Source organism: Aquila chrysaetos, chromosome 13 (genome assembly GCF_900496995.4).
Source record: "Aquila chrysaetos chrysaetos chromosome 13, bAquChr1.4, whole genome shotgun sequence".
NCBI classification, from domain to species: domain Eukaryota; kingdom Metazoa; phylum Chordata; class Aves; order Accipitriformes; family Accipitridae; genus Aquila; species Aquila chrysaetos.
In genome coordinates this window covers 23,843,230-23,865,906 of record NC_044016.1, presented here as the reverse complement: position 1 = coordinate 23,865,906, position 22,677 = coordinate 23,843,230, and the positions used below count along the sequence as shown (strand labels likewise).

General features: G+C 37.1%; 1 protein-coding gene across 3 annotated transcripts in view; it reads left to right on the top strand.

Annotated features, from left to right (window-relative positions):
- Window positions 1–22,677, top strand: part of CRIM1 (cysteine rich transmembrane BMP regulator 1) — a 203,502-nt gene that overhangs the window by 135,810 nt on the left and 45,015 nt on the right. For all 3 annotated transcript variants that reach the window (XM_030034489.2, XM_030034490.2, XM_030034491.2), the window contains 2 exons: window positions 1,927–2,124; window positions 20,202–20,330. In XM_030034489.2, the coding sequence (XP_029890349.1) occupies window positions 1,927–2,124; window positions 20,202–20,330 (327 nt within the window). The remainder of the gene's footprint in view (window positions 1–1,926; window positions 2,125–20,201; window positions 20,331–22,677) is intronic.

Genomic DNA, 22,677 nt, shown 5'->3' with positions numbered 1-22,677 from the left:
TGACAGAAATGTAAATAAATATAATGCTTTCTTCTTTTCTGCAACAATTTTAAAATGGCAAATGGTAAACTTGATATGCATTGTGTAGTATAGGCACAAGCCCTTCTTGCCTTAGCTCCGGGAAGAATTCTGTCTCAAAGTCCTGTAGGGTACCTCAGCATCAGGAAATGTAATTTGCTGGGCTCAATTTATAGCTTTAAACACTACTGACCTTTTAAGGGTGCCAGGAACTTTGTGCTTTGACTTGCATAGGAGACTATTGCAAATAACACGAGTCTTACATGGCTTTTCTGTCCTTTCTCTGTATTTCTGTGTCAGTCAGAATCCTGTACATGAGCTGAATGATGAAATTCACTTCATTTGTTTGTGTATGATTTGATTTTTGGCTAGGTCAAAATAGTTAATTACAGATGCAAGGTGATTCTAAAACATAAAAGGTGCAAAGTTAAGAGATTAGGAAACATTTTAATTTTTAAGTGCCTTATTTTACCAAACACCTGTTTTTGATATTGGCTTAACCCATTTTTGCTAAAATTGGGAATATCACTAAAATTCAGGATGGGAGTGAATGCCAGGTAGAGATTGAAGTTATGTGCAGTTTCACTCCAAGTGTTCAGTTTGACACTGTCATAAAGTGATACAATGTCTTATAATAAGACAACAGCTGTTAGTGCTGCTACTGGTTTTATCTACACTTAAGATGTATTGCCTTCCTTCCAAAGGGGAGTGATGAAACTTCAGAGAAATATTCCAAGTTTCATTCAGTACCTTTTTTTCCCCCCCTTTAGATAGGACATCTCTTTTCTCCCAAGTCCTTCAAACTTAACACTTTCTGAAAATTGACTTATAGGTAAAAGACTTGTGCTTATTTGATGTCTGCTATCTGATGTCTGCTAAAAAAATGCTTTTAGTTGTGTTTATTGTTTTTAATATATTGAATCTGCTTTAATATGTAATTTGTATTACTGCTTGCTTTGAAAGCTTGACCTAATTACTGTACATTCTCAGATATTTAAATTTTTGAGTCTATCAGTTACCTTTTTATTAGCACACATTCACATAATGCATTTTTTTTCCTATTAATATCAGTGTTGCTTATCGCATTTCTGAAGAGTAAAACATGCTATTTCTGAAGAGTAAAAGCTGCTTTTGTTTCAAGACATGAATTAGCATATACAGAGTTGCATTATTTATTTGCATGAAACTTGAGGAGAAATCTTACTTAAAGTGTGTGTCCCCAAATTCTGTTTTTAAATACTCGAGTCTTAATTTGATTGCTAGCAGGTAAGTGGGTCCTGTGGCTTTTAAGGGGAAGATGCTCCAACTGAAATGAAGTTGAAAACTGAGCCAGATCATCTGTTCAGGAAAACTAGTATATCTCCAAAACTGTGATGAGATGTAGCTTAAGGCAGTCTCCTTATTCCAGCAGGAAATGTGCAAGAGGTCTCATCTTTGCTCATACCATAAAATAGTGGTGCGATGCTGACACGAGTCATTCCAATGGCTCATTGAGATGTTTTCACTTTCCCTCAGAATTTAAGTTGGTACAAAAAATGGATCAATAGATCTAAGATCCATTTTGTTCTGTAGAACAAAATAAAAAAATCAAAAAATTAAGCCTTGTAATTGTTACGTATAAAACTTGAGTTGAAATAGTTAAAAATAGAACACTGAATTTGTGACTGTTGAGTATGAGTTGACTTAACTCTTTTGACAGTAAATTTCAATATTGAAATATCGAAGTTGTTACCTATCTTCTTTTATCACGGTATACCACAGTGTGGTTCTTTCAGTGTTTGATAGTGGCTGCACTTAACCCTTTCTAGGTAATGTAAAATCACGGTATTGCGGTTATCCATACGTAAAGTTTAGCTGTAAAAGGAAAGATAAAAACTGTTGTTCTGTTGGCAATTCCTCTCATTTCAGACCCAGTTTATCCAATAAATAACCCTGCTGGCTGCTATGCCAATGGTCAGATCCAAGCTCACGGAGACCGCTGGCGAGAGGACGACTGTACTTTCTGCCAGTGCATCAATGGAGATCCACACTGTGTTGCAACGGCCTGTGGGCAGAGCTGTCTAAATCCTGTTAAAGTCCCTGGGGAGTGCTGCCCGGTGTGTGAAGGTAAGATTGGTATTTCCTCTATTACGCTTCAGTCTGCCATGGCTGCTGCTTACCTGGCAATTCGTGGTTTACTTTAAAATTTTGGAGGATTGAAGTAGCTGGTACAGCATTGCCTGTGAGTGAATAAACTAGTTAGGGTGGAAAAAATAAGAATGGTTCAACTACACCTCTATGTGGCAATGCCCGATACTCTTGGCCCAAAAGAGTATAGTAAAGAGATCATTTAAGATCAGCGTTGTTCACTAATTTTACTCTTGGTTTTGCTTAAAGCTTAGTAATAAATATAGGAGAGTTAGAAGATCAAAATGTTTATCGGCTGGTATTACTGATAATTGGATTATTCCTGGTTTCTTATTCACCAGTGTCATTTAGTTACAACTAAAAATCTCTTTGCACAATATAGTTTGATATTTGATGTAATTATTTCAGTGAAACTTACAAAGGATGATATTATCTGGGAGATAGATTAATTTTAGAGTTTAAAATGCAGTTTTCATTACCTTGTGGAAATACATATATCCTGTATAACTGACTGACTTTTTAACCTAACTATATAGTAAACGCTTGCACAGCCTGGCAATGGAAATGTGAAGATTTGCAAACTGAGACATTAAAATAATTGTATATATGTATGTACGTTCAGAGTTGCTTTTTCTGGAGGAGTAGTTCATCAGGAAAAACACCAGATTGCTAAGTTTAGAAATGGTTAATCTAGACCTGTCTTCAGAGCCATCTTCACAGTCTACAAATGCTTGTGGGTACTCGGTGAGCTACCACTTACATTTTTTCCTGTTCCCTCTCTGATAGAACAAAATTAATTTTGTGTAACTGCATGTGTCTCAGGGCCCTTCTTGGGTTGCAGTATCCATCCAAGTTCACTGGGATACTTACTTTTTAGGATAAATCTGAGGAGCATAAAGGATTTCTTACAGGTGCTCTTTCATTCCAAAATTCACATCACAAGATATGAAGAAGGTGTCTGATAATGTATAAAAGCTGCTGGTGAATTGTAGAGAGTTGCTACTTGCACTGAATTAATTTAACGATGAGGAAGCAGGTTAACTGCTTTTAAACCCCAGTGATCCCCTCATGGTGGATATCACAGAGTGTGTGTTGTCACCCTTCATTATTTAGCATTTATGTGAGCAAGCTTGGGAAGGTAGTGAAGAGAGGAGAGGGTGATGGAAGTATTTTCAATATGTTGAGGGTGTTTTTTTCCTCCAGTGAGAGAATGATGGACTAATGTCTCTGTTTTCCTGTTCCAAATTGGAGAAAATGGATGAGAGATAATTGGATTAAATGCTTATCTATATCAGGCTCAGATAATTATGATGAACTGTGGGAAGCAAACACAGGGTATAGCGTAGGCTTTCATCGTTCATTACTAAAGGTTACAACATATCCAAGCTGGTGCTTCATTAAGGTACCACACTAATGCATCTACAGTGCTTTCAGAACACAAGTTAGCTCATCTGCACTAGGTTAGGTAGTTCTGTGCTGTAACATGTTTTTACTCTTAGAAGCAGAAGTAGCTAGCAACTGCTTAAGTCCATAAAAGTTTTTTTGTTGTTGGGGGGTGTGGGATGTGGTGTTAAATTATACTTACGATGCAAATGATGTCAAACAGATCAAGACTGACACAACAGCACCATGGAATCAATATTTAAATGAGATTCTTGTGTCATCTTAATTATATCTTCTCAGAAAATAATCTGACTTGTTATTTTGTTTGTCATGTTAGCTGTTTTATGATGCACATTTAATTGTAGTCATCCGGTTTTGAGTGTGTCATCTGGAGGAGAGCAATACTGAATGGTATTTTGAGTGACTTCCTAAATTTTAAGCTTGAAGCATCACATTTGACTTAGTGTATCTTTGATAGCACATACTGCCAAATAAACAATCAAGGCGTAATGAAATTACATAAATGATGGAACCAGCAATTAGTGGAAGTAGTTTTAGTTCATTCTAGGAGGGGATTTGAGCATACTCAGGTACCAGTGGTCAGAGGATAACCGAAAACACACTTGAATCTTCTCTTCTTTCTTCCCTTCCCTCCCCCCCAGCAAACAAACCCAAACAAAACAGATGATTATGCTCCATAATGCCAAGTTATTTCGTTTCAGGAATTTAGATTTGGGAATATTTCAAGGATCAAAAATCTGAACTGTTAAAACTCAGCAATGAGTTCAGATGCTAGAACCCAAGATATAAAAAATCGAGTTTGCAAGAAGCCGCTTCAGATGACTTTATGAGAAATTACTCAGCATCTGAGACTTAACAACTTATCTTGCAATAATAATAAATTAAAAAATCACTGAGAAATGAATCAGTTAAGGGTACCCGGAAACTTTTTGAAGTTATGTTCTGGGGCATGAAATGAGCTCAAGGCTGCTATGCCTTGTGGTTAGCAGCCTGAATAAAAATATTTACATATATTAGAGAGCAAGGTGTTACCAGATTGGAAGTTTGTTAACTACGGAGACCTGTGTGTCTTTCTGAATCTGTTAATGTTTTTCTTTGAAAGCTTACATTAAAAAAAATCCCAGAACATGAGGAAAAAATAATAATCTGTTAGACGTTGGCTGTCTGCATACTGTGTATTTTTAAACTATTAAAAAAAAAAAAAAAAAACCAAACCAAAACAACCATTTGAGCTGATGGCAACAGGGACTTGTGTATTAGCCATAGACTTATGGCCCACCTCCAAGGTCAGATAGCACCATGTGTCTTAAGCGTTACATCTGAGTTGAATAGTGTTTCTACTTGGAGTTTGATGCATGGGTAGAAAAAAGTATTGTCTGCTTTCTTTACAATGCAGCTATTGCTCGCTAACCCACTAGGCAAGGAGCTTCTTTAGATTTCTGTTCTCTGGTTTTATCCTTGTAGTAGGACTGAACTGGGGAAGCGAGTATGCCATGGGAAGACAGGCCCTAAAAACATTGCTTCCATTGCACATCTACTGTCCTGAATTTTGGTTATATAGCTTTAATGACAGCTATATCTGTCCTATCTGAAATACTACTTTGTTTCTGTCATCATCCAGCCAACTGCCATCTCTGTTCTCTGAACCAGGTAGGCTGCATGGGTCAGTGCTCCTTCCCCTTTTAAATCAGCTTCTCATTTTCCTGAGGGTCGTTTCTGTTGAAGAGGTTCTGCTCCCAATACTCACTGCGTTGTCAGTGACCTGCAGGGGTGGTGGTATCAGGGGAGAAGATGATCCTGGCTGGGAAGCTGGCTGACTAATCAGTCTCTTGATTTTAGTGATACTAATGAACAAGATGTGCAGTACATTTAGTGAAGATCTACAAGCAATAAAATACATTCCAGGCATGGTTTTTCCTAAGAGGAATTAAGAAACATCACTGTCAGCCCTATGATGCTTTTCTCCATACTGCCCCATTAAACCTGTATGTCTGTAGCTTAACCTTAATTTTGCAGTGTAGTGTATGAGCAGAAGTGTTGACTGAATAGAAGCTCAAATGTTACTAACGTTGCACAAAGAGCTTATACCTGCTGTCCTGTGCTCTCCAGTCTGTTCTCCTTTTTTCCCCCCCCATCTTTCTGCATGTCTTATCTCCTGCTGTTCAGCAAAGAAAACCAAAAACCTTAACTAATGTGGGCTAAGTTTTGGGATCACTGATGTTATATAGTATCGTATTTTAAACTATACAAGTTATTCATGAAATGAGTCCAAAAGAGAAAGCAGTGGAACTTAGTGATATGCTCAATAAATGGGCAAAATTAATGTAAACTTAGCAGGTGATTTTGAGAGAGTAGTTTACTAGTGATTGTAAGGATAAACATACCTCATTTTACACTCTTCTTTTGAATGGCTTCCAGTTCTCACTCACATCTCAACTCACGCTGTAAAATGTTCAATCCATAGAGAATATACCATAGTGAAATAATGTACTTTTTGTAGATCAGTTTAAAATGACTGTGTATGGTAATTCCAAAGTCGTATTATACAATTTCATCATGAATATACTTTACTTTTCTGCTCTTACATGTGTTGTATGTTACATTTCTTAATTAAGCTATAGCTCTTGCTTTTTGCATGTACTAGTTCACTTTTTTGAGGGACAAGTGCAGAATATAGCAAACAATTATTTTTCTTCTGGAATCTTAACTATGCTTCAGCTCTAGAGCAGGAAGAAGACTGATGCCTGTTGAAAACTTTCTATTATTTTTGTTGATTTAGATGCTGATCGACCAATTCAAGCCTGTATTTCCATTTAAAAATAGGCATCACATCAAGAATAAGGCAGAGCTTATATGCTTATCACTATTTTTTTTAAGTATATGTTTATTTCTCATCAGACTTCTGTTTACATGTGAAAGAGAACCCTTTTGGTTGCCAGCAGCCAGCTTCAATTGTGTGAACTTACTTTAAGCATGTCAGATATTAGCTCTTTAGTATGTGAAACAAAATATTTAGTCAAAGATGTTTTTATCATTTATTTTGCTTTGAGTGTTGAGGGATAGAGTGGTTTGTGGGACATGAAACTGATGGACAAATTATAATCAAAGCTGCTTGTGGATCTGGCCTGGCTGCGGCTCATCCAGAGTAAATGGTTATTAGTATCAGTGACTTCTGACTTTTCCCCTCTGTCTTTGATCTAAATGCCGCTGCACCTACAGTTCTGCCAATTCAGTTATTTCCTGGCTGTTTTATAATCAGTTTCAGTGAAGGAAATATCTATTCCCCTAGAGAAGTTTACATTCCTGCAGCTACGTAAGGATAAAATTGGTCTTGGATTACATTTTCAAAAAATTTTGCGGTCAGAGATCAAATATAATGTAGTAGAAATTCTGTGGACACAGGTTCTTGAAATATCAGCACAGCATGTCAGCACACAGATGTATGCAGCCTTTGAACACAGTAAATTCAGACCAAACGAGAACATTCCCACTCCATCATGAAGAAAATTCTGGTGTTCTTAACTACAGCAGTGAGAAAAACGGAGTGCGAGGATTGTAGAGACTGAAGTTAGAAGTAGCTATTCACAGCTTTCTAAATTAGAGATCAAGGAGTAGCAATTGTGATATGTAATATTACCATACAGACTTGATTTGTATCAGTTTTCTACAGTAAACCCTTTTTAATGCTTCTTCACATACTACAGTATATGTATCCATAGTGTATATCCTCTATGAGTGTATGTAGCCCACAATACACGTTCCAGTGTTGATTGGACAGCCAGATTGGTTTGAAATGTATAATTTTCTGAATGCTTTTCTGGGGTTTGCTGGCCTTGGAGAAGAGGGTATCTATTCAGCTCCCCTCACCCCTTCCATACTTGAATCTTGTCTACCAATGCTGCTGGTGGAAGGGGGGGATGAGTGAGGTGCTCAAGATGCTTTACACTTGAGCTCCCTGGGGAGGTTGGTGGGGAGGAAGGGGCAGGAACACGGGGTAGGTGTGAGGAGGAGAGGAGTATGTATGGATGTGGCGCTCCAATACGATGGGTTTGTATATGGATTTAGTCTTCAAACCTGTGGGCAGCCTTTCTGAGTGGCACTATACTTGGTATCCACTAGTATCTGTGCTGGGTCCAGCTCCGATGTTTTCACTAGCTCAGATTGAAGCTAAATTTATTTTATCTACAGACAACAAAACTAAAAAGGGCAGACAGTATCTTGGAGAGCAGAGTATGAATTCATATCTTTGTTTTAAAGCAGAGAGTTGGCAGAAGAATGTTGATCAGATTCAACAAGGCAAAATACAGTGCACTACACTTGGAGGAGATTCTTCATGAGTCCTGAACCAGAGTAATTGTTAAATAGCAGTTCACCGGGACAAGTCTGGTGATTAAGGGGAAAGAAAAAGTTGAATGTGGATTAACAGAGCCTTGACAAGGCAAACACCATACTGAAATTACAATTGAGTACAGTTTGCAAGACCTGAAGTAATACTTTCTGCTCAATTTCCTGTGGGTGGCTATGTCCCTAGCTGACATAGTAGGCCCTTGGTTCTTTTTTGGACATTGTTCCTCTGAAAAAGATGTAAGCAAGCTGGAAAGAGTTGGAGAGCTATGCGCACAGTCCAAAATTTGCAAAACATGTCCTAGGAAGGCAGACTGAATAAACTGTGTTGGCTTATCTGAAAGAGAAAATGATGAAGTCGGAATGAGAAGATATCAGTCTTCAAGTGCCTAAAAGGTTGTTGCAAAGAAAAAGATAGAACAAGAAAGAATGGAATTGAATTGCAAGAGGGAACCTGTGTTTTAGAGGAAGACAGAAAGTTGTTGAGGAAAACAAAATTCCTCCTGTGGCATGTCGTGACTAAGATTGTCTTTTTGATCCATTCAGGGCATCCATCGCAGTTTGTATTTTCAGCCTCAGTGAAAGGAGATTCACTCAGGAAATTGCATACATAACTGAAAGCAGTAATAGTAATTCACATGTAGCTTTCAGTGTTTACGTAAGGGATGGCTGTGGCTCACCAATATATAGCTGCTGGTTGTTTTTTTAAGTAAACATCAAAGTGATCAAAGCCCTTTTGGCAAGACGTTTTGTTACAGTGTGTGCACCCCTGTCACTTCTTGCTGGTTTTCTGACACAGCAATGCCTGTGGGTTGTGCAAGGGGTGTATAGATAAAAGCCCAAGCTGTGAGCAGGGGGCTGGCTCCTTTGAGGCCATAGTTTCCTGGGGGTGGGGAGGAAGGCAGAAAGCAAGGGTCACTAGTAAGTTGTGAGGCTAGAGACAGAGGCACATTGAGACAGTTCAGTGTGCAGGGGAAGACCTTCCTTCATCAGCCTGTCTCCAAAGTCAAGTTCTTCAATTAATGCAGCTTTTCAAGGCAGGTACCTCCTTTCATTGGTGAGAGCTGGGAAAAGCAGGCCCATCATGTTCTGTGGATCCAACACAAAGAATTAGTTTTAAGCTTCTGATGGATGCTTCTATATAGCTTCTATAGCTGCTGTAATGACATTGGTCCTTTGGGATTTGCCTTTGTTTGTTTAATCTATTATCTATTTAGTCTGTTTTTTCTTTCTTTGTTTTCTACACTGTCTTCATTAAGAGCCAAGGCTTAGGTAATCATACTGGCCCTCTGTGCTTTCCCCACAGTTTTAGAGCCAATGGCTTCTTGCAGCACAAGGAAGTCTCAAAGAGAACCCATTTCTACAGATTTAATGAAAACAGACAGCTAGGTAGAGGGGAGAAAGTGATGTTTCAAGTGCCATAAGAGACTGCAAAATTTTGGTATGCGCTCACGCTTTCTTTAGACTCAGAGGTTCTTCACAGGAGCTGGTCTGTGTACCTGTCCCATTGGAGGTAACCGGATCCATTGGCAATCACGCTGCTGTTAGTACTGCTGCTCTCTGTTGGGCTAACAGTTGTTTATTTTCCAAATAAAATTGGTGTAGTTTAAGTAGCAATTCCATTTTTAATGAATTTTACCAAAAAAAAAAAAAAAAGTGAATGCTGGAGCTTAAAATAGCTATTTAGTGTCAATATATAATAGCATATGAATAACAGCAGACAAGCTACAGTGACAGAAATAACCATATTTCCCTCAGGCCATCTGCATCTGTGGACAGCCATCTGCAAATTGGAATAATAGTTGTGTTCACAGCATGTAAATATTGGGTAGGTTAGTATAAGAATACCTGATTATTTTTTTTTTTTTAGAGAGTTGGGGTTTTTTTTGTTTGTTTGTTTTAAACAAGATAATAAATACAAGTGCTCAGCACTGGCACTGATGCCAAAAATGTCCCTTAGGAGAGTCTGTGGTCAATTCTGTTCCCTTGCATCTCCCAGAGGCTCAGGCTATTCACAGTGAAAGCTGCAACCCAGTCCGCTCATATGCAGTAATTGATTATCTCGCAGTACATCCTTCTGCGTGAGAGCCCTCAGGTACAGGTGGCAGGGTGCCAGCATAAGCTGTGAATAAGAAATTAAGTGTTAAACAAAATCCCCTCAGAGGATTTTCATGAATAAGGCCCACATTACTTTGCTGTCATTATGGCTGACACTTTATCTTCACAAAAAGAAATTAACATTTTCATCAATAAAGGGCTCCAAACTCTAGCTGAGATGTAATTCAGTTCAGTTCCTTTAGCGTGTCCAGCACTTCATTAAGTAAAAACAGGCAGCAGAATCCAGTGAAAAGAAATTTGATTCATTCAGGATGAAGTCAGTGGTAGTGAGCGGGGTTCACCGGTGCAGGATTTGGGCCCAGAGATCTCCTTAGAGCATGAAGTATAAGTTATTGTTCAGCAGCAGTGCTGTAGCTCTCAACCAGCCTTTTCATCAAAGTCAATTAAGGGATGCAAGTGCCGTGCTGTAGAGAATTGGGCTTACGTTTGCCAGATCATGATTTAGTATAGCAGTTTTAGACAAGGCAACTGAGCCTGCTGAACCACACCACCCAGGGTATAATGAAACCTACTGCCAGTGAAAGTCTCTGTGAGTTTAAGAAAGTCAGGAAGACTATACTAGTATAAAATAATATTTTCCTAGTTTTCAGTGATTAATCGTTAAGTTCAGTGGAAGACTACTGGAAGGATAAATAACCAAAGAATCCTAATGAGTATGTACATCAATGCAGCTAAGGATGTCTCACTTCTAAAGAACCTCATGGATCCTCTAATTAATTCTTTTCAGTGCCTATAGCATTCATAGGTTTGCCCCAGATGCACACTAATTTAGTGCGTTTGCCGTATCTTCACCTAGTAACGATAACCAAATAGCCTTCTGAATCTATTTGGATGTTCTTGATAGGCTTAATTGATTCTGTATTAATAAAGGTGGTTATTTCTTAGTGTCACTCCACGTAAAATTGTCAAAAAAAAGTCTTATTGGCATTAAAATATATTTGAAGAGTGTATATGCCTGTTAAACCAAAAACTGGAAGAACTGACTGTGACAGACAAAAGTTTTTAACTTCGCATCTTGGGAGTGGAAAGTTTGTGTATTTTGGTTGTGTCACTGCAAAAAAGAAACACTTCCCCTCATGCAGCTTTGGTTCATAGGAGGCTTCTTCAGTTTGGAACAATAAAAATAGTCTTCGATTTATAATAGTTACTTTTGAGGAAAAATACCTATTTAAGTAGTTTCAGGTTGACACTATGAATAAAATTTGAAACAAAAGCCTGCCAAACTGAACTATGTGTTTGGAATTATTAGTGAATATATTTTCAGAGTTGTTTATGACATTAGAAAATTATATCATCTTAAGTCCTCGCAGACATTGTATAAATAGTTATGTGACGCTGAATTGTTGAACCTGATAGTTAACACGGATAGCTAAATGCTGGGAAAAAAATTCCTGCAAGGCATTAGGTATTTCAAACCCAGGAAGGAAATCTTGCCCGGGATTCAGGACTGATATTTTTCATGTAATGAACTGGAGGGGTGGGGAAGGCTGGAATGCAAACTATGAGGATGGAAAACATTTAGTCACTCTTGGAATGATATGAATGTTTTTACAGGAAGCTTAAGTAAACACACATGCTGCTGCTTAGTAGGCTGCAGTTAACTTTTTTGGACAGCAGACAAAATTCAAACAAGTATGCAGACTCGAATGAAAGGCTGTTGAGCAGCACACCCTTCAGGACCAGTTTTAACCAGTTATCACGTAAAGCATTAGGTAAAAAGTGAGACTGCTGTTCACTTTTTTTTTTCCTTAATTTTTATAGTAAATGCTTGAATGCACTGATGCTGTATTTGTTTAAGTCAGTTGGTGCTGGTTTCATAGGATCAGAACAGCTTAATCCTTTTAAAGGTAGTTTGTGTTATAAAATACTACAGAAGAGGGAGCTATTTTGCCTTCCCCAAACACAGGCACGTCCTTTATTATTGATGTTAGAGGTCTTTCTCCATGTGTAGAACATGATTTTGACTCATTTTTCCTTCCTCCCCCAGAAGAGATTTTCATTTCATGCTCCCGATGAGATGTTGGGCTTTCTAGAATACTCTTCTGTTGAGCTTATTATTTCTACATGGCTAATGCTTTCTCCAAAGATCCCAAGACCAATTGCTGCAGAATCTAAATGCACTGCTATTTTATATGATTTGTTGTCTCTGGGGTTAAAAATCATTGTAAATTAAATGTGTAAACTTCAGAGAGTTATTTTTTGAGTTTGTGGCTGAGCACAATAAGACCTTTATACAAAGTTTTTTATTGTTGTCCCTCCTTAAAAAAAACAAAAACAAAAACAAAAAAACACCCAAAAAAACCCACCCAAAAAAAAAAAAAAAAAAAGCCCCAAAACTACCCATAGGTACTTTTGTTAAAAGTATTGGAAATATCAGTGGGCAGAATTTGGAATATTATACTGAAAAGGGGTTTTGTTGTGATCAATACTGCTGGTCTAAAGGTAGGAAGAACATACATAGTGGTGCTCACAAGTGGATATAAAGCTTCCCTGTGCTATACACTGAAAATGTGTTTCCATGTTCCAGCCTTTTTAATAATATGCACAAGGAATTAATCTACTTTATCTGATTGTCTTTAGTTAAACTATAGACTGGTTCACATTAACAAGATGGGAATATGAAGAGGCTGGGGAGTTGTAGCACTGAGCGGTAAAGCATACAATCCCACTTCTCATTCTACAGTTATGACTACACAGTCTTCACATTTAAGTTTAGGATTATTTTTAGGCCTGGTGGCTTCATTGTGCTGTATAACAGTTAGTTTGGTGTGTTTGAAAAGTTCATGTGTTACTGTTGGTATGAACTTGTATGTTGCAATTATCTTGATTGTAATTTAGCCTTTCGAAAGTACAAATGCTTTTTTGCATGCTTTTTTTTGCAATTTTTTTTTTCAAATGTTTTTCTTATACATGGGAAGAAATCACTGGCAACTTTATCTTCCAGTTGCATGAGCAATATTCCCCAAAATTCCTCAAAATACCTTGATCAGAATATACTGTATTTGTGTTATATAGTAACTATGAAAACAAACATCTGAAACTGCTTTTAAGCATGCCATTAATAGTCAGTATACAAATATTGAATAAATATAAAATACAAATAGTATTTTGGTGGGTTCCAGGGACATACTTCTTTTTAATGTCTATTAGTGTAAAAATCGTTCACTTGGCAATGAATTTTTACAGCCTGTGCTGCTAAATTCCTTGTAAAAGATAGGTACTTGTGCAGTAGTTTGCAGTCTTAAAATGGAATTGATGAAATCCATGGTGGTTTGGGTATTCAAAGAAGGATCTCAAAAGATAATTTTCAACCTCTATGTAGTGATGTATCTATAGAGCTTAAAATTGTATAGTTTCGATGAAGAAATGTGTTTCTATGATGCAGACTGAAACCTCTTTGTTAGTGTGAAGTTGGCTGGAAATGCTGTTTTTATATGAATACAGATAAATTTATCTATAAAAAATCCAGCAAGGCAAGAAAAACATGCATGCATGCATACATACATACATAAAACACTTAGAGCTTTGGGGTCCAAAATGTCCTCTGTTTACCAGTTTCTGTTGAATATATATACATGAACTGCTGTCAACCCACACTGTGTTGTAGTTTGTTATTATGGCATTTACAAATGATACTGTGATATGTTTGGGACACTTTATACCAAATGTTGGTGGGACTCACTGGCTTTCAAGCATATGCACGTAGAATAATAGTAGAGCTGCACGGGGAGCACCAATGAAGAGGAGAAGTCGGAATCAAAGTAACCGAACCCAGGTTTTTGATGCATGCTTTTGCCATACTTTTATGGCAAGGAAAAATACAGTGATTTTATTACAACAGGGATAGCTTTTTTCCCTTTTGTATTGACAGGGCAACATTTACAAGTGGAATTAAAAACTGGAATGATAGAGTAGTGTAAAATACCTGTCCCCTTAGATTTCTAATACTTTTGGGCTAAGATACATGATGGTCCAGATTTCTAAGTCAATTAGAAGCAGCAATAGAAGTTCTCTATTCATATTTAAATTCATTTGTGTTCAACAATGTTATATTTAACAGTGTGCAGAATTAAAAACTTAAAATGCAATAGTTACTTCCCTATTTAAAACCAATTTTGTAAAAGCCTGGAGTAGGTAATTCCCTCACATGGTATTACTGAAAGTGTGAAACAAAACCTGTTTTGAGTTAAAATACTGCATTCCAAATGAAACAAAGAGCTTGTTTTAAGTGTTTTTCGTGTAGTAATAATAATAATAAAAATACCTTGCCAAGTGGTGAAGCATGGTAATGTATTAACTTAAAGGAGGACAAAAAATGAGACTGATGAAAGGTGGTTGTGGTTGTCACTAAATAATGCTTCAGAGAGAATTACTGTTTTAACTGCCTGGAAGAAATTTTGCTTTTTGAATAAAAAGCTACTCTTGAAGTCATTAAGTAGATTTCAGAGAGATGTTGTTAGGCAAATGTGTACTTTTATTGCGGAAGGAAGGTCATCGGTACTTGGCAAAAGCATACAGAAATCATCAGAAATTGAAATGTTTATCTTTTGGATTTCAGTTCCCTGATTAAGATCCATCAAGGATATTGCTGCTTTCACAGGAAATGTCCTGAGTTTATGTGACAGTGAAATGCATGGAGTTGTGCAAGTTGGAAAGGACCACCGGAGATTTTCTAGTCCTATCTCCTGCTCGAAGCAGGTCCAGTGACAGCAGGATCTCAGGGCTTGTCCCAATTAAGTTTTGAGTATTTTGAAGGATGGAGATCCCACAACCTCTCCAGGACTCTTGGCATAGTTTGACCCCCCCCACGTGGTTTAAAAGAAAGAACAAAACAACTGTTATCAAGTTGTAATTTCCCATGTTCACGCTAGTGTTCGTTGCTTCTCATCCTAGCCTGGAGCACCTCCAAGATGAGCCAGGCCTTGTCGTCCTTGTACCCTCCTGTTAGGTAGTGGTGGACAGCAGTAGGATGCCCCTCTCACCCTCCTTCTCCAGGCTGAACAAGCCCTGGCCTCTCAGCCTTCCTCGTATGCCACCTGCTCCACCCCCTGACCAGCATGGTGGCCCTGTGCTGTACTCAGTCAGGTGTGTCAGCGTCTCTTCTACTGAGGAGCCCAAAGCTGGACACTACTCCAGTTGTGGGCTCCCAAGTGCTAAACGGAGGAGAAGCATCCCTTCCCTACACCTGCAGGCTCTGCTCCTGCTAATACGGGTCCCTCTTCTCCTTCACACAAACCAAAACTGAACGCTTGGTGCTCCCGTAATACATGCAGCTTTGCAGTAGTACAGTTAAGGGGAATCCCTCTTTGTTTTCTGAAATAAATTCAATGGCCTGAGTTCAGATTTTGAACAACTAAGGATGTGATAGGAAGATGAGTATAACTTTTCATTCTGGTACCAGCCTTAGGGAGGATTTTTTTTTTAGTTCTCTTTAAAATTAACTAAAGAATTATGTAAATGAAATCTCCAAAGTTAGAAGGAAAAATGAAATCTTCAGTGAACAGTTCATTTTTAACATTCAGATAAACAGTAGAAGTCAACAAGATCGCAATAAATTGTCTCTGATTTTTTTGTTTGTTTTGATTTGTTTTGTTTTCCAGGGCTTCAGCAATCAATTGCTGAATTTTAGCTTGCTTTCTCTTCTTTTTGATAACTTTAATTGATCAAACTGTGTGTATAATAAAATTCTAATCCTGAGAAACTTTTTCCCCTGGTCTCACTGAAACATGGATGCATCAGTTCCTCTCCATTTCTGCATACTTCTATCTTAAGACCTCAATACTCATCCAAGTATAACAAGATCTGTATACAGGGCACGGTACTAGACCAGATCGACCATCCTGTGTTCTTGTGTTGGGGTATATATACAGTATTTTTTAACAGAAGAAAATGTCTGCTCTTTGTAATGCAAGCTGTGTCATATCACTCACAGGAGAAGTAAGAGGTCTCAAAAATCAGAAAATAGCAGAACACAGGGGCCTGGGGATTGGTTTTGTTCATATTACAAAAGTATCCTGGGTAGAAAAATACCATTGAAAATATGGTCTTATTACACCTTGACAACTTTTTTTTCTTTTTTCTTTTTCTTTCTTTTTTCTTTTTCTTTCTTTTTTCTTTTTCTTTCTTTTTTCTTTTTATTTCTTTTTTCTTTCTTTTTTTGTTGTGAAATCCAGTTTTTGTGTTGGTATTGCTAGTGTAGGCTCAGTAAGGACAAAGCCAGCTCCAGGTATTACTTGGATGTCACTGTCTGTCTGTCTGTCTTTCCCCACAAATGCACAGTTTGATTTCAAGCTAGGATGAATGAGATTCAGGATTTTGATCACATACAGTAGTATTTCTTGGTGGACCAATCAGACTGACAGGCCACCAGTGACTGAAATATCCGCTGTGGATTTCAAACTTTTTGAAATTGTTTTAAGCAAATGGCAGTGTAAAAAATTAATTCAAAAATCTTTATCAGCCTCACAGCAGGCAAATTAATAATCCTCTGCACTAAAATTCAGCATAGAAAGTATCAGGCTCAGGGAGAGTATATAGAAGCATGATGTTCTAATAGAAATCTGCATTTAACCTTATATATAAGCATTTGACATCAGCAAAATCTGTGCTTTATTAAAAAATGCATTGTTTTCATCCAGACTCTCTTCAATCCCCTTCTTTTTACTTTCTTCTTCTCTCTTTCTACGGTATAGTTTTATTTTTGGTAAAGCACACAGACAGAAACAGCACCCGTTTTCCCCACCCATTGTCTGTGCGTTTGTGCACTGGATCTTTCTTCTGCCGTTTCTACCAAGAGCAGCAGTGAAAAGCCTAGCTCAGATCATGTGGTGGTACATGCTTTTTCATGCTTAGCTACTGCTTGCCTGTTCAAATAGCCAGAAGCCTGGCAGAGCAGAGCTGGCTTTATTTGTTGAGTCTTGTCTAGCGAAGTGAAAAGGGCTGAATTCCCCCACACATCCCCGGCTGCATTTTTGCACATGTGGGGGTAGGGAATGAAATTATTTCTTTTGTTCTCTACTTGCAGCTCATTGAGAAGCAGGCATGCATATAAAATTACTGTATCTCAGGGCTTACCTTCAGGGACAGGAGGGAGAAAAAACAGATTTGTAAGCTTGTCTGGAAACACTGAGGATGCTGAGAGCAGACACAAAAGTGGGAGGTAATAAACTAATAAAACACAATGAATAGAGGAGTAATAAAAACCTTTCAAATTAATATAATGACAGTTTAATTTTGTCCCTTGTAAGAAATACCACATTACTGGATGTATCAAGGGGGCAAAAAATTGTGTCTGTGTGTCCAAGACACAAGAGCATCAAAACAGAGAAGTGTAGATTTGAAAAGTCACCACGAAAAATATATAACAGATATCCATGGGTTTTTTTCTAGATATTAAATTATACCTGCAATTAAAGAGAAGTTATCTTGAGGGGTGAACTTCAGTGATGGGGGGTGAAACACAATCCTGTTTTTCTCTAGGTTTAGTTTACACCCAAGTGGTTCAATGAACACTAACCTGCATCTCAGCTTTCAGTAAGTGTTTGTGGGTTAACTACGTATTTTACCTAACTGTTCTGCAGTCAGATGGTAAAGCTACAGTTTCCTTCAGTTCTCCTGTTACTGTGTGTGAACTTTACTTTGGGTAGCATTAATGATTCATATGATTTGTAGTGGTTTTAACTACCAGTGAGCGTAAGCATTGCTGTGGCTTTTTTGTCACTTGACAAAATGACAGGGTAGGGTTTGGGCTGGCTGACCAGTAACCTGAATGTAGCTTCAGGGTAACTCTTGTATTTTGGTCTCTTGCATGTTTAGGGTATTTTGGTTAGAGAATGGAGTGAGGTAGGAAAGGAGGTTTTCAGAATAGGCACCAGATGCTACAAATCAGTTTGTTTGCAAAACTAGTTTATATACTCAGAGTCCTAAACAGATGTGATTAATTAATGGAGTTTCTGGAATACATGATGTTATTGGTATATATCAATATGTTCTGGATTCCTAAACTAATGGCTTGTTGAAGTTGCAAATGTTAAATATTATACATGAATATGATTTAGTCAGATAGTTTACTGAATGAACTTGGAAACAAATATGAAGAGTTCACTGAGATTAAAAGAAGTCTAGTTTGGGAATCCATGGATTCAAAAATACGTTGCTCATTATGGTTACTCCTCCATCCTACCTGTGCAAACTCAGCTTTGAAATGAAGAATTCACAGAAATTTATAAAATTCCTCGTTTGACTTCCAACCTAGTAATCTGTATTAAACTCTTACAAAAATATCTGGAAAAGTTTTAATTTAAATTAGAAGAGATTTGAGGGGTCTACAGAGACATGGATGCCATTGTACAAATTTCCAGCTTGTGTTTGAACAAAGCTGTTGGTGCTGGTTTATAGACATATAAAGTGTATAGCTACTTTTCCTACAAAAATTACACAAGCAACAGAATTTGAATGTTACTTTGAAACTTCCAGGAAAGTGAGGAATCTGAACTGTGACCTCTGGGATAAGTTTGAAGTCATCTAACTTCACTGTAGTGTCTTTCATGCAGTTTTTCCCTCCAAACTCTGTACTTAGCTGACCTAATTTTAAAAGGATTACAAATGTTCATCTGCTGTATAAACTGTTGTGAAGGGAAGAGTAGGGCTGGGGAGAAGCTATGAAAGCTGAAAATTGTGAAAGACAATGAATGTAGAGAAGCTCATTCTCATAATAGGATAATTTTCACTTGACTGGAAGGCATGGGTGCAAAAGCTCCCTGCTGGCCATGGAGCCAATAGGCACAGGAATTTGTATTTTGGTTAACAGCGTATACTTCTAACAACTTAATCAATGATGAGTAGTATTTTACCCTCAGTCTGAGAGTAGAGACTAGCTGCCTTTAAGTAAGGATAGCAAAATCTGCCTTTCAATGTATTTGGCTTGAGGATGAGAGATGGCAAGATGTGGCCACCTCCAGTCTACGAAAATGTGTATACTCTATAAAACATATTATGGTTTATTGCCCTGATGCTTAGTATAACGTTTCTCCATATTTTCACAATTTATCAATACGTGTATTGAATTTTTTTAAAGTCTTCATTTCTTGAGATAGAGGAACAGGATAAACTCAAACAATTGAAACAGTGGAACAAAAGCTCACAGTTATTTAAAAGTCATGCAACTTGTGTTTCCTGAATGCTTAGTATAATGTTAATAATGCTCATGACTATAAATTCGTTAGTTCTTAAGTGCTTGAGTTCTGTGAAAAACACAAGACACACTATATGAATCTCACAGAACAAAAAGTCATTCAGGAAAAGATAGGTGTTTCATTCCTTCTGTATCCTGTTTTATGATGGTAGTGTTGAGGTTCCTTGTTATTTTCATAAGTCTTTGGATATTATTGTATTCTAACAACTTTGTATACTAAAACACATTAATATTTCTGGCTACCATACATATTAAAACAAATTGCATACTCCAACATACTTAGATCGTGTCCAAAAGTAAGTATAATACTGTTCATAAATACCTAATAATTGGCAATAATATCCTCAACTTCAAAAAGCATAATCTGGTACTGCAAAGTATACTGTAAGAAGTTATTTTTTCAATGAATAGATTTTTTAAATGGTTTCCAGAGATCTTTCACACACAGTGTATCTTACATTCCCTTTTAGTATTCAGAGTCTCTTATGCTTTAAATTTCAGTAGAAGTGATCTTATTCACACAGAGAAAGATTTGATCTACTGAGTGACATGGTTTGATTTGCAGCTTGGTAGTATCAATCAGCTGAGATTTGGAGAAAGCTCTGTTCAGTTTCTAAAGTAAAAATATCTCCACAAAGTTTTGATGAAAAACTTTTGGAGAAAAGTGGGCAAAATAAATATTTTACATTCAGTTTTAAACTGCATATGCAGGAAAGCTGAATTCATAGTGAACAAAAAAAAATGCAGTATTTTTTTCCTGTTTCAATATTTCAAAAATTTTATGCAGCTTTATACTGTTTGTGATGAGTGTACATCACTTCAAAACAAAGTCTCTTTCTTGAATTGTTTCAGAAGTACTGAGAATATTCATTAATCAGAAGCAAAATTAATTAAAAATTATTCTTTTCAGTGTTGCATTGTGTATGTCTTTTTGTGAACGTAATTAAAATACTCAAGTAATCTCAAATTTATTTGTTTTATTTTTTCTTACCTTCAGAACCAACATACATCACAATAGGTCCACCCACCTGTGAGATTTTGGTGAACTGCACTTTGACTGAAAAAGACTGTATCTATAGCTTCAAACTGGACCAAAATGGTTGCCGCATTTGTCAGTGCAAAACTAGTGAGTATGCAAAAATACAGTGGCTTCTACCTTTTATATCAAGCTGTATATGAAAATGCTAGTATGCTGTTTTTTCCATTCATAAAGTTGATTATATGTTGTATTAGTCTGCTTGTGCTTTATAATTGTTCATCCTTAAAGGATAGGTTCCTGATTTCTGACATTGCTTGTTTGCTTGCTTAAAATGTGTTTGGAGGAAAACATAAAATGTCTGACTTCAGGTGAAGATTAACAGCTAAGTAGAAAAGGTTATAATTTGGGATTTAATGCTCATTCAGACTTTGAGAAATCTGATTAGACTTCCACATTTCATTTTCCTCTGTGTATGTTAAGAGTTTAAGAGCATCTAGGTTTGTGCACTTCAAAAACTCCTATTGCTAAACAGCCTATTTTCAACTTAGCTTTTTTTCCTCAAAACTTAGGTTTTGAGGATAAATGTTTGAAAATTACATGCCTGGGGGAGTGTTTGTATATATACAAACATATATCTATATAATTTTGTTTCTATAACATATTCTTATATTTATATTTTTATAGATATATAATACTTTAGTTAGGATTTATGGAGGCTTTAACATCTATTTCTTCCCCAAGGAAAATCATTGTGCCTTGTGAGAACTTTGTGTGTATCAGTGAAGCAGCAAAAACGTATTTTCTGTATGTGCTTCCTTAAGAATTCGATGTTTACAGATGAAATACAAAGCAAAGTCAGGGTGGTTGTTGGAATTGCCCAACAAAGGACACCTGTGGAGTACTAGTTTCAGCTGCAGGATGCATCACTCTGGCTGCCAGCCCAGCCCTAGGAGTGGGTTTAAAATCCCTTTATGTAGTTCTGCAGCTTCCTTGTAGCCTCTAAGGTTTTCACAACTAAACTATTACTCTGTTCCTCTTCTTTTGATTTCGGCCCACCCGTTCTCAGCCACGTTCTAAGCCAATATGACTATTTTAGGGGTCCCCAGTAGAAATGGTCAAAATAAAACTTAATTGGTCCAAACTAAAGAGTTTTAGGATTGGATTGGTGTTTTGCTTAAGGAACAAAAAAAGAGTTTGTCCTGGCTTCTTTAACTTCTTTTTTGGGGAAATGTGCATTTCTTTATTTCAATAATATAAAGGACAGGACATCTTAGTAACAAATAAATACATGGCAAGCAATAATGTCATTATGGTAATACAGAAATAATACCTTTGATTACAAGTTGTATTCGTGTCAAGGGCAACTTTCCATAGATTGCATCCAAACTATCGCATACATGCCTTACTTAGTTCTTCCTAAGGACAAAATTAGAAATGTTAAGTTCTGCTTTTAACATTGTAATTTGATTTTCCTCCTTTTTTTTATTGGTGTTAAATTGATTGGGGAGTTTTGACACAAGAAGATGGACATACTCGGCAAATTTCATCATCTATGCCTGTGCGTGCAGTCCTTCCCTCCACTTTGGTGCACAGGAGACTCATCACTCCAAAGGATCATTTCTTTTGTCCTAGATTACCAGATTGCACGTGTACACATACCACATCCCAAGAAGTCTGTGTTCTTGCTTGGAGTGTTTCTGATTAAATAGTGCTTAAGAACCTATTCAAGGGAATTTTTCTCTTGCCAGATTTGCTTGAAATTATTTTGATTTTGCAGTAGCAAACTGCCTGGAGCAAACTTAATAGTATCATTTGTCTGTCATCTTTTTTTCAGTTAAATAACTTGAATGGTAGATTGCTTAAAAATCTCCTCAGTCATTCAGAGAGGGGAAACCTCTATTTTCTAAAAAAGTGAAGAAAAATAACAGCTTGGAAGTCTTCATCACTTGGTGGTTATCAGTCAAAATGACAGAAATAGAATTTTCTGTCAAGTAATGTCTCTCGCTTGCAAGGCTCTGGACAAATGAGTGTGAGCACTGAGAAGAAAGGAGTTTTAGGTCAAATATGCTGAAAATGTACTGCGCTAGTTCTCTGCATTTTGAGATCCTATGTACTTTCATGTCCAAACCAGTTTAGTTGCATTTTGGCTCTCTAAGAATGTGAGGATGTGTATTATCTTTAGCTCATGTAGACTCGTATGGACTTTTGGGAACATCACTGTCTCTATACTGCACCCACTTTTTTTCTTGCTGGTCTAAGCTGCTCAATTGAGTCAGATTTAAAGTGCCTGAGTAAAGGAGGCCCACATGCCCCCCATTACATTTGAAGTCGTCATATCCTCATTCTACTGATCTCTTTCCAATAAAGTTTCCTTTTTTGCTAATTTCTTTAGATAGCTCTGCTGAAGATTTGTTATACTTCAATCGATTTCAGCCAAAATAAAAGCAAAATGACAAAGTGGAAGAATATAGAGTAAAGCTGTAAATTGTACCTC